Here is an 18,798-nt window from a genome sequence, read left to right on the forward strand (position 1 = left end):
GGTACAAACAGCTTCCTTCTTTTACTGAAAAATAATAGCACAAGTAAATTGTATGATTCGAGTAGCAAGAGTCAAGAATCAGTCTCTGTGCAGTAATTAATGCTTTTAAAAATAAACTAAGATTGTATTTGAACAGAGGTAAAAGACAATACTCCAACAAGTCAGTTATTTAAAAAGCTTAACTAGTTTTAAAATACAGGATAACACTGGCAAGATGAATCAGTTGGATTATATATCAATGTTCCATTCTCTAAATTAAAATTTTGTACTTTATTGGACAATTTTAAACAAAAATACAGCTGTTTGAAAAAAATTATCCCTTGGGAATCTCAATTGTTACTGGATCCTCTTGCTTTCTTCCAGTTATTAGTGACCACTGGAAAATGTGCAGAAAGGGTATAATTTAAAACTATGATTCCTGCAAAAACTCAGCAGGCATAATCAGCAAGGGTACAAAATCCTCATACTGACATTTTTAAAAAAAACTCAAGCCACAATTCTCTTTACGACCCATTTCAAACAGGAAGAACTCAAACCCCATTGCTTTAATGTCACTTCATTTTGAAAACTTCAAATTGCTGGATACACATCATTCACAACAACCTAAATACAGATGCTCTTTTGCCATGTACGTTTCAGTACATGGAAGTGATCCTCGTGCAGGTTGACTTGGGGAAAAAAAAAAATTGCTCTTTAGAGTAATCTGGAAGGAGTTGGTTTTGTGGGGGGGGGGGGGGGGGGGGGAAGAAAGAGGGGTAAAACAGTCACAACCTCGAACTGAAGCACAAAGTAACCGAGCCAGCTCAGGACATCCACAGAGTTGTCAAAGGTGCTCATGAGGCTAAAGAAATGATCAGAAAATGTATTTTTAAGCTTAACAAATCAGAAAAACTCAATGATAACAAAAGGGACACTGCTGAAAAAGACCTGAAGCTTTACATTTTGTATTCAAATCAGGTCAAATGCAATAGTGCCAAATTTCACAGAGAAACAATTTATAGTGTACAAAAATAGTGTCAATTGTTTGCAAGTTGACGTCAAATCAGCACAGTTTTCTCCAAAAGAAATTGTTTCTCTCTTTGAAATTTGGCATTCTTGCATTTGTCCTGATGAGCGAGAGATGAAAAGCTTCAACAGCATACCTTTTTGCTCTGGGACACCAGCTTTGTAGTACCACATCTGGATTTAAAAAATCTAAGCCAAATCCAGACCTTAACTACAGGACTGGCCTTTGTTCAGTACTTTGGCATCTAATAATTTATACTTTGTTGTGTAATATCCAGAGTTGACCATCTACTGGGAAGAGAATGGAACTATCTTCAAGACATGCTAATGAAGTAACTGTCTTTGAATAACCATGTCACATCACAATGAAAACTATAAAACTCTGGGGAAATACTCCTCAAAGGATTTTGGAATAACATTCCATTGTGCCCTGAAGAATCTTGTTCAACAAATGTCTTAAGGCAACTAGGTATTGGGAAACAGCTGAATTGAGCACAGGGTTGTAAATCAGCCAGCACTATACAGCACAAAAGGCATCGGTGTTCAAAATGGTCAGGAGTTTTGTAAAGAGAACGCCTTCAGCAAATGAATTATATTTTGCAAGTAAATGCACTTTTCAAGGAGGTTTGTCACAAGTTGAAAACTAGCAGCAGAATATTTTACACATGCTAATACGAGTTGTTTTCAAAGTTTAAGTTGCTTAGTGGACCACCACAGTATTGACAGAATAGATCAAGTTAACAGGAAGGCCGATAAGTGTAAATCAAAGGTGATGTGATCACCCTGCATGAGCTTTTCACATAAGCCTTCTCCCGCAGCCCGCCCTCAAATTTAAGGGTGCACTGTAAAAACAATATCAACTCATTCCAGTGTTTGTAGCTTTTACTGTGGTTTTGAACAGTAAAATTAATTATAAAAATCATTGGCGTTGTGACTTTAATGTATATGTGCGACAAATTTCTGAATTCAACTTCTAAAAAATGAGCCCTTAATCCCACAGTCTGTCAATTTATATCACAGTCCTCTTAAATCTCCTCAAACAGGCATAGTTCCTGACAAATTGTTCCAAGTTAAGTCTTTAGGTCTAAGCAGCAATGTCTCAGCATATTTGTTCCTTTTGAATATGTTCCAATGAAGTTTGTTCCAATTAATACTCAAAATTACTATCTAATGTATTACTGAACAAAACTTTAGTGTCCCTTTGTTGACTTAGAGTGCAATTTACAGCTTTTATCTCCCCACCTCTGTTCATTCTTTCTTGAAGGTGACCATACCTTCAGTAGGATACAGTTCTGTAGGCATCTGATTCACTTTCAATTACTTTGAGGGATGGTCACCAGACCCAAAACATTAACTCTGATTTCTTTTCACAGATGCTGCCAGACCTGATGAGCTTTTCCAGCAACTTGTTTTACTTTTCACTCTATTACTTTGTCCAATACGCCATAATTTTGGCCTGAATGAAGTGTAAGTGCTGGCGGGTCATCTGATTGCGAGGACACAATATTCTCTTCTAGTCCCATCCTTGGAACGTTAGCACTTGGTGATGTATGACAAGTGCAAAGCCAGGGATGACACTGTCTCTTGTTGCACCCCAATGCTGAAAGCAGTTAAGTCAGTAGAGACCAGGAAAAAAAAACCTGAGACATGGCTAGGCTCTGTGGCTCAGCAGAAGGACTTTGCGCCACAAAGCACATTTAAAGGGAGAAGTGGGTGGACGCTGGGGGGAGTGCTGAGCGGATTTATTTATTTTTGAAAACATGATAATTGACAATCTGTGCAATACGTCAGTTTCATCAGCCTCTGGTCTTTATGGACATATTGTTAATAAAATGTGATGAAAACTGCAGCATTTAAATTGATTTTGCATAGTGATGATCACAAAAATCAACATTTGAGAAAGTAACTATATGGAGGGACAGTCAAAGGGGGCACTCATTCGGTCAGAGAAATAAAGAGTTAAGATTAACAGCTAGAATCTAAGTTATTCATAAACAGTCAATTATGTGTATAAAAGATCTTGGACCACAGTAGAGGTTCAATGCAAAAAAGATTGAAGACTCATTTTTGTTTTAAACAAATGACTCAAAATACCTGATTAGACTCTCAATTTAAATATGCAATGGACACGTAATGACCTCAGGTACATTTTTGATGTGTTCAGAACATTCAAAGTGCAACATACCAAGGGCTACATGTAAAACTGGTCCTCCAGTTCCACATGCATTAGATTGATCTTGTGTTTGTCAGCAACATGCACTTGCTTTACCAAATATGAGAGCCAGAACTAGGTACAGGATAAACAGTCCTTCTGTACCAGTGATCCAAGATGAAATCCTGCTTGGATCCAGGAATTGCGAGTCAGGTATTTATGACGAGGACAAAGTAATGAGAAGATACTTTTCATCTGTTCCAATCAGATGCAACCTCATGGATCTACAGTAAGAAAGTGTCACGCAAAACCTGAAACAAATTACATTCTGTTCACATTTCTTTTTCCAAGTAAAGTTCATTGCATTCATAAATCTTTGCTCCCAAATCTGAAAGGGTTATGTTTGCATGGTCTTGTATCCAAGGCAGTGAGTGCTAAGACAGAAACTCTCTCTCCAGTTCAAAGTCACTTGGTCTGCAAGGCTTCGATTCACTTCTGCAGAGGGGTACTGTGCCATCCTGGCTCTGGCCTTCCATGTCCATGTCCAGGAGAGAGCAGGCACCAAAGGGCAAGCTGGATTGGCACTCGGTGGTAAGAGCTACATCTGAACTAGTCACCGTGACATCTCCTGTACTTTCTAATGACACATCTTGTCTGATCAACTGCGACACAAGTCGCCAGGGGTCCATTCTTACTCGGGACAAAGAAGGCCGAGGCCTTGGTACCATGTCGCCAGATTTTGGTCTCTCGGGCGTTGGATCCCTTTTTGGGGTTCGTCGTCTCGCAGATATTGGATAAATGGTTCTGGGATCTGGAAGACGCGGGAACTCTCTCTGAGGGCTGGAGTCAGAAACTCCATTGGCTAAACAGAAATAAAGAGAAAATAATGGTTTCACAATCATCTGAAATAATGAGTCCGCCTCCAAGTAAGTGTCAACCTTATAGTACAATTCAACAAGCTGCTTTTTGTGAGGTACTTAACAGAGTAAAATATCTCAAATGACAATCACACTGCCCAATAAATAGAAAAAAAATTTGGAAATTCAGAGCCCAATCAACATGGCATTTTACAGCACAGAAGCACACCCTTTTTCCACCACCCCACCAAGTAATACAGTGGATATTTGTAGCTCACGACCCCTTTGTGAACCATGCGCTGCTTGTTTATATTTCTTGGCTTTCATTCACTGCCTTCCTTTAATGGTGGCTGCTGACTTATTCAATGCTATTCCCTTCCTTTTGCATGCCCTCCAGCAATGAAGGCAAGGGTGTGTGTGTCCAAATATTTAGTCAAAAGTTCCACTCAAGTACTCTACAGAAGTACAACGCCTTTACGGAATATCACTCCTACAGGGAGGTTTCTGTCTCTGAGTGAGAAATGTATGCTGACCTCTGATTGTTATGAACTGGCAATTGGTGCAATTGAAATCAGTTGCATTTCAGGGAATTCAAAATGTAAATCGACATCCCCTCATTCACGGCACAGCCTTCCAGGTCAAAGGATTCTAAGAAAGACACGTGGTTGGAAATGTGACCTTGGACAAGACAGAGGGGAAAAAAAACTTACTGGCTGGACTTTCTTCTGATGATAGCTGGCCACAGCAGGTTATACTGGGGTTAGCAGCTCCCTTTGCTGGCATCGCACTGGATTCAGTTAGACACATAAAAACTGGTGCGTCTGAGTCCGACAAAGGAGATTCATCCAGATCCTTGTGTACTCCATTCACAGAGCCATTTGGAGGATTGTCAGTCAAGAATTCTGGTCTATGGATGACACTGTTTGGCGTGCCAGGCATGTTATAAATGGATGTATCCTCACTGTCTGATCGGAGCAAGGACCTTGTGGAATTGGAAATGGAAGACACTGACAAGAGATTAACAGCGTGGGAATTTAGTGAGGGAATGTTAGTCTCTTCCTTCCTGGATACGGTCCTGTTGGGAGGACTTGTGCTTCTGCGGAACCTGCTGGTTCTCTGAAAGAGGCCCTCTTTTTTCTTCTTCTCCTCTTTGACCTCAAATTCCTCTGGAACCTGTGATTTATTCACTTCTCTGACATCAAATCCCAAGGCCACAGATGCAAGCAGCACAGCACACCCGTATAATACCATATCAGTTTTCTTCCTCTGTGTTAATCGCTTCAGGCTATTTGTGGGAGTGACCTGTGGGGTGCTGTTGGCTGAACTGACTGGTGTCACCTCCTCCTGACTTTCACTGTCACCATCTCCCTCTCCCTGATGATCTTTACGAAGAGGTAGATCAATATACACCTGGTTAGGTAATTTGGACTGCTTTGGTCGATTTTCATAGTCTTCAGTTGCTCGTGTCTGTTCAGAAGTGCTCCCTGTTGGGAAAACAATCAGATAGGTCACTACCTCAACCAGAACCCCTCATATTTGTATATTGCAGCTTTGTAAGTCTTTGGTTAGACCACAGAGTATTGCTTTCAATTCTGGTCAACATATAACAGGAAAGATGTGGAGGCTTTGGAGAGGGTGCAGAAGAGGTTTATCAATATTATGAGATGCACAGACAGGGTTTGGCCCATGAATTCCCTCTGCTATGTGGTCAGTTTGGCTGGTTCTCACCTAAAGGTAGCACAGTAAAGAAACAGTGGCAGAAATTTCAGGAGGTATTCCATAAGATATGACAGATAAATATGTTCCATTGAAGGAACATAGATGTTACAACAATGGACCATCTGTAAATAGGTCAGTGAGAGTATCAAATTGAAGAAAAAAATTGTGCAATGCCACAAAGATTGGAGTTAGGTCAGAAGATTGGACAAACTATTTTTTAAAAATGACAAATATTGAGGGAGAAAATAAAATGAGAGAATGTTAGCTACAAACATGAATACATTAAGTCTTCCAACAGGTATTTAAAAATACAAGTAAATTGAGTGTTGGTTCCTTAGAAGATGACAATGGCAAACTAAAAATGGGAGACAAGGAAATGCAGAAGCGTTGAAGAGGTAGCTTATGTCTGCCCTCACCATGGAAGACATAAAAAACCTAAGAATATTTGACTTACTCCCTGACATTCAAAGGTGTTACCATCAGTGAATTCCCACTATCAACATCCTTGGGATTACCATTGATCAGGAACTCATCTGGACTCGCCACATAAACAGTGGTTACAAGAGTAGGTCAGAGGACAGGAAAACTGTGATGAGTAACTCACCTACTGAGTCCCCAAAGCTTATCCACCATATACAAAGCACAAGTCAGGAGTGTGATGGAATACTCCCTACTTACCTGGATAAGTGCAGCTTCAACAACTTTCAAGAAGCTTGACACCATCCAGGACAAAGCAGCCCACGTATTATTTAATTGGAAAAACATTGCAGAACTCAAGGTTACAGAGGGACCAGGTATATGAATCACAAAAGTTAGAATGTAGATATAGCAAGTGCTTAGGAAGGTGAATGGAATATTGGCATTTATTGTAAGGGTTTACAGATTTTCAGTCTGTAAATGAATCAAGGGTTATGGAAAAAAGGTTGGAAAGTGGAGTTGAAGGGTATTAGATCAGCCATCTCATGAAATGGTCTATTTCTGTTTTTATGTTGTACGATCTTATGGGAGCAGAATATCAAAGCACAGAAGAAGTGTTATTGCAGCTGGGCAGGCCCCTTATTAACTGCTTCTGGACTTCTGGTATCCTTACTGAAGAAAGAATATAATTGCCCTTAAAAAATAGGGGTCCCCCACTAAATGATGGAGCAGGCTGAAAGTTTCAAACGGCCTACTCCTGCATCTAATCCAAGTGTTGACCCAAAAGGCTCCGTTAAGAATAATGTCCATGTGAGAGAGACAGAGGATTTTTACATTTGGACAATCATATAAATCACAACGAAGAGCAGAAGCCTGCAAACTCCTCTAAAGCCTATAGTATTAACACCAAGTCTATCTCCTCCAACTGACAGATTACTAACTGTGAATTGAAACTGGTCCACAATTTTGCCATCTTTCTACATTGGTTTCATTCATAAGGTATCATCTGTTTGTGTCAGACATGGCTCAGTTCAGAGAATTTTCATCTCCGAGTTAAGGTTCAAGTTGCACTATTGCACTCCAGGGCTTGAACACACAAATTGAGGCCAACGCTACAGTCCTGTACTGGACGGAGTGCTGCATTGTCAAAGCTGCTCTCTTTCAGATAAGAGATTAGACCAATGCTCCATCTCCCTACTTGGGTGAATGTAAAAGATCCTACAGCATTATTTCAAAGAGGAGCAGAACAACTATCCTAATGTGTCCTGGCCAATATTTATCCCTTAGCCAACATCACAGAAACTGATTATTTAGACACTGTCACATTGCTGTGAATGGGAATTTCTTGCATGCAAATTAGTTTTCAGGTTTGTTCCATGACACCAGCAACTACACTTCAAAGATAGTTGTAAAACATTCTGAGATATCCACTGGTGATAAAATATTCAAGTCTTTATTTCCATTTACATTTATGAATCATGATTTTTCTTTACTGATTTCAAGTAGCTGATTAAATTACTAATGGAATGTAAAATGTTTAACAAGTTCGGTAAAAATTCATACCATGGTCAGTAACATTTGCAAAAACTGAAGTTAGAGGTAAAGTTGGAGTCTTCAACAAACTTGTAGACCATGGGTTGTTTCCATCTGATAAAGGCCTTGTCCTAAAATTTAAAACAAAAATAATTCTATACAATCGTATTTTTTATTATGTTCTATTTTCCACCCTCCCTTCCTCTATTTTCCCCACCACCCGCACGCTATGCCATGTACCACAAAAATGAAGGCAATATTAATCCATGACTGGTCACACAGCCGTGCTCATAGGAAATCCAGGTGGTGGAGTAGGAATAAATTGAAGCTCAGTCAGGGCCTATCGCTTTTCTGCAGCATTCTAAAACAGACCAGCAGGCAGCTGAGTTCGAAAAGAATGAGACATGCAGTAATTCACAGTAAGGCCATGAGATGGTTTGAGAGAGAGTTTGTGGTATCAAACTAAACTCACTATTCTGTGATGCCCAATCTAAAGTATGTGCATGTTGGGCCGCATGGTATAACCATCACCCTCCCCAACCTTTCAGGACTTACCTTTCCTCACAACTGGCCCGCTCCTTTGTTTGCATAGAACTAGGTCCCCAAGTTCGCCCTTTCTTTTTGCAAGCTTTCTGCACTTCTTCATCATAATCTTCTTGTCGGTATATGGTGCTTTTACCCCAGGTCCTATTGCTTTCATCAAGGGTAACTGTACAAAGCACAGTAAAAATTACATGTTTTACAAGTAATCCAAGAGTGTACAGAACACGCGAATTCACCCCTGCACGGTCACAGTGTTTGTCAGCTGGAAATAAAATTAAATACAAAGCAAAAAAGCTCAATCAGGCAACACAAAGCAACAGATCATGAAAGCCACAAAATCCGACCAGAAATGACCCAGAAGTTAAAACATTTTACTGCAATGATTGCTAAATAGACCCAAGAGCAGAGAAGGAAGAGCCAAGTTGTAGCAGCAGACCACTGGTGACTGGAACAGAACCCGCTGACAAGGGGAATAGTTGGATCAGTTTGTCAGTTGACAGATGTCTGACAACAGGCAGATTTAGTCATAAATGCACTGTTCAGTGGTGAGTGCCCCAGAGTCAGGCTGCCAAAATATAAAAACATTCACTTCAAAAGAAGTGGAGTCAAGGATGAAGAAAGGTCAGTTCATTTAACCCATTCATCTCATTAACTTTCAAAATGGTATCTAATTTTACTTTGATTAACCCCAATTTTCTTTTTGTTTCCATTAACTTGCTTGGTAGATCATTCCAAACCTTCATCACCCAAGAGGGCTAATATAAATACATTTATTAAAATAACTAAACCATGTGGAAGTAGTATTTAGCACACAGTGAGAAGAATTTAAGTGAACATTTTAATAATTAATATCAATGACATTTTGTTCCACTTTTTCACCTTGCATGGATACCTATGCCTGAATTCAGTTTAGGACCGGAAAATTGTCAATAACAACTTAGTATTAGACAGACAGCCACCACAGGGAGGCAGCTTGACGTTCCAAGGACTGGTTATGTTTTGAGGGTGGCAGGAGGAACCAGTGCTATCTAGTATCTTGACAGAACTGAGGGGAGACAAGCTAAATTGTTCATTTCACCTTGAAAGTCAATTAGGTCACGACAAACTGACATGTTCAGACTGCATGAGGAAAAGGGAGGAGATGAGAGATTTTGGTTTTGTGCCAATAGAAAGAGAGATTGAGAGAGATATGAAAAATGGGCTGTTGAATCGCCGTCACTCATTTGACACTAACAAGCAGGCAAAATGATCCCCACTGACTGAATGGCCAAACACTATCGAAAACATAACATATCTGAAGGAACTGGTCTGAATGCTTGAAAAAGGACACCGCTGAACAGTGCAATATGGGGTACAAAGATGTATTGTCTCCTGATAATTTAACACAAAAGCCTTGCCTTTTGTCTTAGCCCTACACAGGGATTTGCTTGTATATTCACTTGCGATATCGACATCCTGGTGGTATACATATATACTGTTGCGGTGGCCGATGGAATTGATTGCATCTGTTTTGGAGCTCACTGAGGAGAATAAACAAAATAGGAGAGGGTGGTGGAGTGGAAAAAGCTGTCTGTTTTAGGTTAAGCAGAATTTGAAGCTCATTATTTGTCTGTAGGTCCTTAAGAAAAATATTTAGAAAGGCAATTAACAATAATCACTTGTAACAGAAACAATACAGCACTGAGGGCCATGGCAAACTGGTAATGCCGTTGGACGATTAATCAAGGAGGCCCAGGCTGATGCTCCGATGTTCAAATTTCATGATAGTAGCTGATGGAATTTAAATTCAACACACAAATCAGGAACATAAAACTAGCTGATGCTAAACTATGACCATGATAACTACCATCCATTGTATGTCTCAGACCTGCTGAGTTTGTCCAGTAAGATTGTTTTTTGTTTCTGGTCGACATGTGTTTGGCTCTTAACAGCCCTCCAAAATGGCCTATCAAACCAGTAAGTTCAATGGCATTTCTTGACAGGCAACAAATCCTGGCCTTGCTGGGCACTGTCCACAACCCACAAAAGAATAAAGAAATACAGGTTTTTGCAACTTGTTAATCTGTGGCAATTTTGTCCCTTTCTCTAAAAGTTCAAGTTCCGATCCTCAATCGCACAGACATAGAACATAGAACATTACAGCACAGTACAGGCCCTTCGGCCCTCGATGTTGTGCCGACCCGTCATTCCGATCTCAAGCCCATCTAACCTACACTATTCCATGTACGTCCAAATGCTTGTCCAATGACGACTTAAATGTACCTAAAGTTGGAAAATCTACTACCGTTGCAGGCAAAGTGTTCCATTCCCTTACTACTTCGAGTAAAGAAACTACCTCTGACATCTGTCCTATATCTTTCACCCTCAATTTAAAGCTATGCCCCCTTGTGCTCGCCGTCACCATCCTCGGAAAAAGGCTCTCCCTATCCACCCTATCTAACCCTCTGATTATTTTATATGTTTCAATTAAGTCATCTCTCAACCTTCTTCTCTCTAATGAAAACAGCCTCAAGTCCCTCAGCCTTTCCTCGTAAGACCTTCCCTCCATACCAGGCAACATCCTAGTAAATCTCCTCTGCACCCTTTCCAAAGCTTCCACATCCTTCTTATAATGCGGTGACCAGAACTGTACACAATACTCCAAGTGCGGCCGCACCAGAGTTTTGTACAGCTTCACCATAACCTCTTGGTTCCGGAACTCGATCCCTCTATTAATAAAAGCTAAAACACTGTATGCCTTCTTAACAGCCCTGTCAACCTGGGTGGCAACTTTCAAGGATCTGTGTACACGGACAGCGAGATCTCTCTGCTCATCTACACTTAGAATCTTACCATTAGCCCTGTACTTTGCCTTCTGGTTACTCCTACCAAAGTGCATCACCTCTCACTTGTCTGCATTAAACTCCATTTGCCACCTTTCAGCCCAGCTCTGCAACTTACAGCATCCTTTGTCACTATCCACAACTCCACCGACCTTAGTGTCGTTTGCAAATTTACTAACCCATCCTTCTACGCCCTCATCCAGGTCATTTATAAAAATAACAAACAGCAGTGGACTCAACACTGACCCTTGCGGTACACCACTAGTAACTGGTCTCCAGGATGAACATTTCCCATCAACTACCACCTTCTGTCTTCTTTCAGCAAGCCAATTTCCGATCCAAACTGCTATACCTCCCACAATTCCATTCCCCCACATTTTGTACAATAGCCTATTGTGGGGAACCTTATCGAACGCCTTGCTGAAATCCATATACACCACATCAACCGGTTTACTCTCATCTACCTGTTTGGTCACCTTCTCAAAGAACTCAATAAGGTTTGTGAGGCACAACCTTTCCTTCACAAAACCGTGCTCACTATCCCTAATCAATTTATTCTTTTCTAGATGATTATAAATCCTATCCCTTATAACCTTTTCCAACACTTTACCAACAACTGAGGTAAGGCTCACTGGTCTATAATTACCAGGGTTGTCTCTACTCCCCTTCTTGAACAGCGGAACCACATTTGCTATCCTCCAGTCATCTGGCACTATTCCTGTAGACCATGATGAGTTAAAGATCAATGCCAAAGGCTCGGCAATCTCCTCCCTGGCTTCCCAGAGGATCCGAGGATAAATCCCATCCAGCCCAGGGGACTTATCTATCTTCACCCTCTGAAGGATTTCTAATACCTTTTCCTTGTGAACCTCAATCCCACCTAGTCTAGTAGCCTGTATCTCAGTATTCTCCTCGACAACATTGTTGTTTTCTGCAGTGAATACTATTGAAAAATATTCATTTAGCGCTTCCCCTATCTCATCTGACTCCACACACAACTTACCACTACTATCCTTGATTGGGCCTAATCTTACTTTCATCATTCTTTTATTCCTTAAATACCTATAGAAAGCCTTAGGGTTTACCCTGATCCTATCCGCCAACAACTTCTCATGTCTCCTCCTGGCTCTTCTGAGCTCTCTCTTTAGGTCTTTCCTGGCTACCTCGTAGCCCTCAAGTGCCCTAACTGAGCCTTCACATCTCATCCTGACATCAGCCTTCTTCTTCCTCTTGACCAGAGATTCCACCTCCTTCGTAAACCACCGCTCTCGCACTCTACAGCTTCCTCCCTGCCTGACAGGTACATACTTATCTAGGACACACAGGAGCTTTTCCTTGGAAAAAGCTCCACATTTCTACTGTGCCCGTCCCCTGCAGTTTCCTTCCCCATTCTATGCTCCCTAAATCTTGCCTAATCGCATCGTAATTGCCTTTCCCCCAGCTATAACTCTTACCCAGTGGTATACGCCTATCCCTTTCCATCACTAAAGTAAACATAACAGAATTGTGATCGCTATCACCAAAGTGCTCACCTACTTCCAAATCTAACACCTGGCCAGACTCATTACCCAGTACCAAATCTAATGTGGCTTCGCCCCTTGTTGGCCTATCTACATATCAGCCATTCTCTGCTGCTTCTTCAAAATTTAGCATGCCTCTGTGATGCATGATCCATGCACTGGCCACGGAATCCTAGTCCTAATCTCATCATAGCGGAGATAGTGGCATACTGGTAGTGTCACTGAACGCATGATCCAGACAGCCAGGCTAATGCGCAAGGGACAACAGCTGATGAAACTTCAGTTCACTGATTAATTGAAAGATAATCATGGTAATGATGTTGTGGAACTAATCATCTACCAAATAAATTTGATTAAATTTTTTGAGGTGGTGACCAGGCGTGTAGATGAAGGTGGTGCAGTTGATGTAGTCTATATTTGTTTCAGCAAAGTTTTTGGCAAGTTCCCACATGGGATCCAAGGTAACCTGGCAAGTTGGATCCAAAATTATCTTAGTGGTAGGAGACAAAGGGTGGTGGTATAAGGCTGTTTGCGTGACTAGAGGCCAGTGTTCAGTGGCATACCACAGGGATCAGTGCTGGGTCTCCCATTGTTTGTGATATAAATATAAAAGGTGCCATGGTCTTATCAGACCGTGGAACTGTACTCTCATGACAGACACGACTGTTAGTGGTTTAACCTTAGGGTCACACATCTCAAGTAAGCAGAGGGGTTGAGGAGGTGGTGATTTTTTTCCACGGTAATCTCAGCTGATGCAGGAAATGAAATCAGACCTTACAGTCTCCACATTTCAAAATAGCCTTAAGGCCAACTAAGCTAACCAATACCTGATTTGAGATATATATACACACACACACATGATAAAGGAGGAAGTCAGGAGATGATAAAGTAGGTGACCCTTCCTCAGACCCGAAATGTTAACTCTGTTTTCTCCTTCACAGATGCCGCCAGACCTGCTGAGCTTTTCCAGCAACTTTGTTTTTGTTTCACGCCTTTATCGTTTGTGGCATAGATTACAAGAGTGGGGAGATTACGTTGGAGTTGTACATTACTTCAGCTGTGGCCACACCAATGTTCTATGTCCAGGAGTGGGGTGCATAGCTCAGTTGGATGGATGGCTGGTTTGAGATACAAAATTGTGCCAACAGTATGGATTGAATTCCCATACCATCAAGTTCTCAACTCCTCAAGGTCTCTCTTAACCTGAAGTGTGGTGACCTTGAGGTTAAACTACTGCTGGAGGGCTCCCGAGTGCAGTAGTAGTAGTGTCCCTGCCTCTGAGCCAGGACACACAAGTTCAAGTCCTATCTGCTCCAAAGGTGTATAATAACAATTTTGAACAGATTGAACAGAAAATGTCAAAATCATCATCTGTCCCTCTCTAATGAGAGAGCAATTCTATGGTCATTTGGGACCTTTTACAGTTTTGGTCACCGCACTATAGGAAGGTGGTGATAACACTGGAGGGGTTGCAGAGCAGATTCTCCTGGATGTTGCTAAGAGAGGCTGGATAAGCTCAGGTTGTTTTCTTTAGAGCAAAGGCGGCTGAGGGGGACCTGAAAGAGGTGCATGGACAGGGGGATAAAAAATGCCGGGGGGGGATAGAGCAGGACGACCAGAACTGGACACAGTATTACAGAAGAGGCCTCACCAATATCCTGTACCACCTCAACACGACTTCCCAACTCCTATACTCAAAAGGTCTGAACAAAGAAGACAAGTGTGCCAAACACCTTTTTAACCACCGTCTGTTTGTGCTGCAAACTTCAAAAGAACTGTATACCTGCACCCCTCGGTACCTCTGTTCTACAACACTATCCAAGCCTTACCATTAATTGTATAAGCCCTACCCTTGTTTGTTGTACCAAAATGCAATACCATCGACCCATTTGATCAAGATCCCTTTGTAATCTTAGGAAACCTTCTTTGCTGCCTACAATGCCACCAATTTTGGTGTCGTTCACAAACTTACTAAAAATGGTACGGTGACTCAGTGGTTAGCATTGCCGCCTCACAGCACCAGGGACCCAGGTTCGATTTCACCCTTGGACGATGGTCTGTTTGGAGTTTCCACATTCTCCCCGTGTCTGCGTGGGTTTCCTCTGGGTACTCCGGTTTCCTCCCACAGTCCAAATATGTGCAGGCTAGGTGGATTGGCCGTGCTCAATTGCCTGTAGTTTTCAAAGATGTGGTGGGTTATAGGGGGGTGGGTTATAGCGGGATCGGTCTGGGTGGGATGCTCTGAGGTTCGGTGTGGATTTGTTGGGCCGAAGTGCCCCTCTCCACACTGTAGGGATTCTATGGTTCCATACCTTCTACATTCTCATCCAAATCATTCATATAAATAACAAACAAAAGGGCCCAGAACCAATCCCTATGGAACACCACTGGTGACAGGCTTCCAGTCTGAAAAGCAACCCTCAACCATCACTGTCTCCTGCCGTTAAGCCTCTTTCGGTATCTAATTGGCAAACTGAACATGACTCTCATTTGTGAACCAATTTTATTAATTAGTCTACCAGGTGGAACCTTGTCGAAGTCTTTACTGAAGTGCAAGCAAACAATATCTACTGCTATCCTGCTGTATCCGCTGGGAATACGCCTTGTTATCTGCAGCTCCCCCAACCTTTGTGTCATCCGCAAACTTACTAATCAGACTATCTACATTCTTTTCCAAATCATTTATCCATATTACAAACAACAGGGTCCCAGCACTGATTCCTGTGAACACAGGATTTCCAGTCAGAAAAACACCCTCCCACTGCTACTCTACATCTATGACTGAGCCAGTACTGTATCCATTTTTCAGAGATAGTAGGAACTGCAGGTGCTGGAGAATCTGAGATAACAAGGTGTAGAGCTGGATGAACATAGCAGGCCAAGCCCTTGAGAGGAGTCTATGCCTGAAATTTCAGCTTTCCTGCTCCTCTGATGCAGCTCGCCCTGCTGCGCTCATCCAGCTCTACACCTTGTTATCTCTGTATCCATTTTAGCAGTTCATCCTGGATCCCAGGTAACTACTGTATCAGCCTATCATGAAAGCACTTGTCAAAGGCCTTGATGAAGTCCACAGAGACAACATCCATCACTCTGCTCTCAATCAGCTTTGTCACTTCCTCAAAAATCTCAATAAAGATTGAGACACAAGACCTGTCCCACACAAAGCCACACTGCCTGTTGCTAACAAGTCTACATTTTTAGGAATGTGAATAAATCCTAAGAATCTTCTCCAATAACTACCACTAATTATGGCTCACCAGCCTGTGATTTAATGGATAATCCCTGTTGTCCTTCTTAAATAAAGGTACAAAGTTGGCTATTCTCCAGTTCTCAGACACTTCTCTTGTGACTAAACAGGAAGCAAATATTTTGTACAAGGACCCGGCAATTTCCTCCCTCAGTATTCTGGGACAGGTCCCATCAGGTCTTGAGCGTTTGTCTACTTTGATGCTTTTCAAGATACAAACACGCCCTAGAACACATCCCTCTCAGACTCACCATCCACCATGTTATTCTCCTTTGTGAACACTGATGCAAAATATTCATTAAGGACGTCACCCACACACTCTGGCTCCATGTACAAATTTCCTCCTTTATCCTTAAACGGATAAATCCAATCCCTAGCTTCTTGCTGTTTATATATGCATGAAAAGCCTTGGGATTCTCCTTCATCCTCTTTGCCAAGGTCATTTCATGGCCCCTTTTAGCCCTCTCAAGTGCCATTTGGAGATTGTCTGATGTCCTAGTTCAGGGCAGAGGTTTATTTATTGCTCCAGACTGAAATCATCCGAATCAATAGAGAAGCAAGTTTAAGTGCCCTCATCTACTAAGATTATTTCAGATGCTGCCATTTTCCAATCAGCCATCAGCTTTAAAGACTGCTGACAACTCAATCCCTGTGTGTCAGTCCACTTGGTTCCGGGTGTTAGGCTAATACCAGAAATAAGGATTTGATCAAACGTGGGTCTAATGCTGAAGGATGCTTGGACCTTGCATCCAAGATCTTGTTGGGCAGTCATGTCCATCTTGCGAAATGAAACGTAAGATTTTGGTGGAAAATGTGAAACTGAGGAAGAATGCCCACACAAATCATACTGAAGCTTTACAAACATCCTGAGATCATTTAGGCATTGCGCATTCCCTGCAAAATATGGACTGCCAGCTTTTTCAAAATTAAAAATTAAAAATGGGCAATAAATACTGGCTGCGCCAGCAATACTCATGCCATGAACAAAACTAAAAATCCTGATGCATGTATAAAGAAAGATTTCACACGGGGATAAATAAACAAATAAGGAATTAGTTTCAATCTTTGCTTTGTCAACTGTCTTAAATCAGCAAGTAGTACAAAACCATTATAACATACAAGATTGATGGAAATAGCACTGCACTTACGCTGTATAGCTCTTAGTCTTGGGATAATGGTAGGGCTGCTTGGTGGACTATAACTGCTGCCATTCAAACTTTTCCTTTTGTCGAGAGTTGGAGAAGCTTGAACAGTGATCTTATGCTGAAAATCTATCAATGTTAAAAAAAAATCAAAACACTGAAGATGATCCAATACTACATTGTTGAAATACTAACAACTTAGAGCACCAATTTAACACCAGGATCAATCAATAGAGGTTATGCTTGACTAGTTTTCTGAATTCTTCAGACCAACAACATATCATGTATATGAATAAGGAAATGAAGTGACTCCCTTGTTCGCTAAGTTCTTTAAGGACCGCAACTTCCCCCCCACGGTGATTGAGAACGCCCTTGACCGCGTCTCCCGCATTTCCCGCGACACATCCCTCACACCCCGCCCCCGCCACAACCGCCCCAAGAGGATCCCCCTCGTTCTCACACACCACCCTACCAACCTCCGGATACAACGCATTATCCTCCGACACTTCCGCCATTTACAATCCGACCCCACCACCCAAGACATTTTTCCATCCCCACCCCTGTCTGCTTTCCGGAGAGACCACTCTCTCCGTGACTCCCTTGTTCGCTCCACACTGCCCTCCAACCCCACCACACCTGGCACCTTCCCCTGCAACCGCAGGAAATGCTACACTTGTCCCCACACCTCCTCCCTCACCCCCATCCCAGGCCCCAAGATGACATTCCACATTAAGCAGAGGTTCACCTGCACATCTGCCAATGTGGTATACTGCATCCACTGTACCCGGTGCGGCTTTCTCTACATTGGGGAAACCAAGCGGAGGCTTGGGGACCGCTTTGCAGAACACCTCCGCTCAGTTCGCAACAAACAACTGCACCTCCCAGTCGCAAACCATTTCCACTCCCCCTCCCATTCTCTTGATGACATGTCCATCATGGGCCTCCTGCACTGCCACCATGATGCCACCCGAAGGTTGCAGGAACAGCAACTCATATTCCGCCTGGGAACCCTGCAGCCATATGGTATCAATGTGGACTTCACCAGTTTCAAAATCTCCCCTTCCCCCACTGCATCCCTCAACCAGCCCAGTTCATCCCCTCCCCCCACTGCACCACACAACCAGCCCAGCTCTTCCCCCCCACCCACTGCATCCCAAAACCAGTCCAACCTGTCTCTGCCTCCCTAACCGGTTCTTCCTCTCACCCATCCCTTCCTCCCACCCCAAGCCGCACCCCCAGCTACCTACTAGCCTCATCCCACCTCCTTGACCTGTCCGTCTTCCCTGGACTGACCTATCCCCTCCCTACCTCCCCACCTACACCCTCTCCACCTATCTTCTTTACTCTCCATCTTCGGTCCGCCTCCCCCTCTCTCCCTATTTATTCCAGTTCCCTCCCCCCATCCCCCTCTCTGATGAAGGGTCTAGGCCCGAAACGTCAGCTTTTGTGCTCCTGAGATGCTGCTTGGCCTGCTGTGTTCATCCAGCCTCACATTTTATTATCTTGGAATCTCCAGCATCTGCAGTTCCCATTATCTCTGATGTGGTTAATGGTTTCCCCCCACAATCTAGAGATGTGCAGGCTAGGTGGATCGGCCATGCTAAGTTGCCCACAGCGTTCAGGGGTGTTTGGGTTATAGGGGGATGGGTTTAGGTGGGATGTGTCAAGGGGCGGTGTGGACTTGTTGGGTTGAAGGGCCTGTTTCCACACTGTCGGGAATCTAATCTAGTCTATTAAGATTAATTTTTAAAGGAACAGAACTGAAAAGCACAGAATTTATGCTGAACCTTTAAATCGATGCTTGGTGCTAAGACTTCATGTCATTGACATATTTCCAGAAC

At 42.5% G+C, this 18,798-nt stretch overlaps 1 protein-coding gene across 2 annotated transcripts in view; it reads right to left on the minus strand.

Annotated features, from left to right (window-relative positions):
• Positions 1-725: 725 nt before the first annotated feature.
• Positions 726-18,798, minus strand: part of map3k21 (mitogen-activated protein kinase kinase kinase 21) — a 99,565-nt gene continuing 81,492 nt past the window's right edge. Inside the window, exons 6-11 of one of the 2 annotated variants that reach the window (XM_059648737.1) lie at positions 16,964-17,086; positions 9,624-9,746; positions 8,239-8,392; positions 7,714-7,814; positions 4,725-5,498; positions 726-4,019 (exon numbers count right to left, since the gene is read on the minus strand). In XM_059648737.1, coding sequence (XP_059504720.1) covers positions 3,592-4,019; positions 4,725-5,498; positions 7,714-7,814; positions 8,239-8,392; positions 9,624-9,746; positions 16,964-17,086 — 1,703 coding nt within the window. In that variant the 3' untranslated portion in view covers positions 726-3,591. The remainder of the gene's footprint in view (positions 4,020-4,724; positions 5,499-7,713; positions 7,815-8,238; positions 8,393-9,623; positions 9,747-16,963; positions 17,087-18,798) is intronic. The other variant, XM_059648738.1, reaches the window with a different exon arrangement.

Source organism: Stegostoma tigrinum, chromosome 9, assembly GCF_030684315.1.
Source record: "Stegostoma tigrinum isolate sSteTig4 chromosome 9, sSteTig4.hap1, whole genome shotgun sequence".
Taxonomy (NCBI): Eukaryota; Metazoa; Chordata; class Chondrichthyes; order Orectolobiformes; family Stegostomatidae; genus Stegostoma; species Stegostoma tigrinum.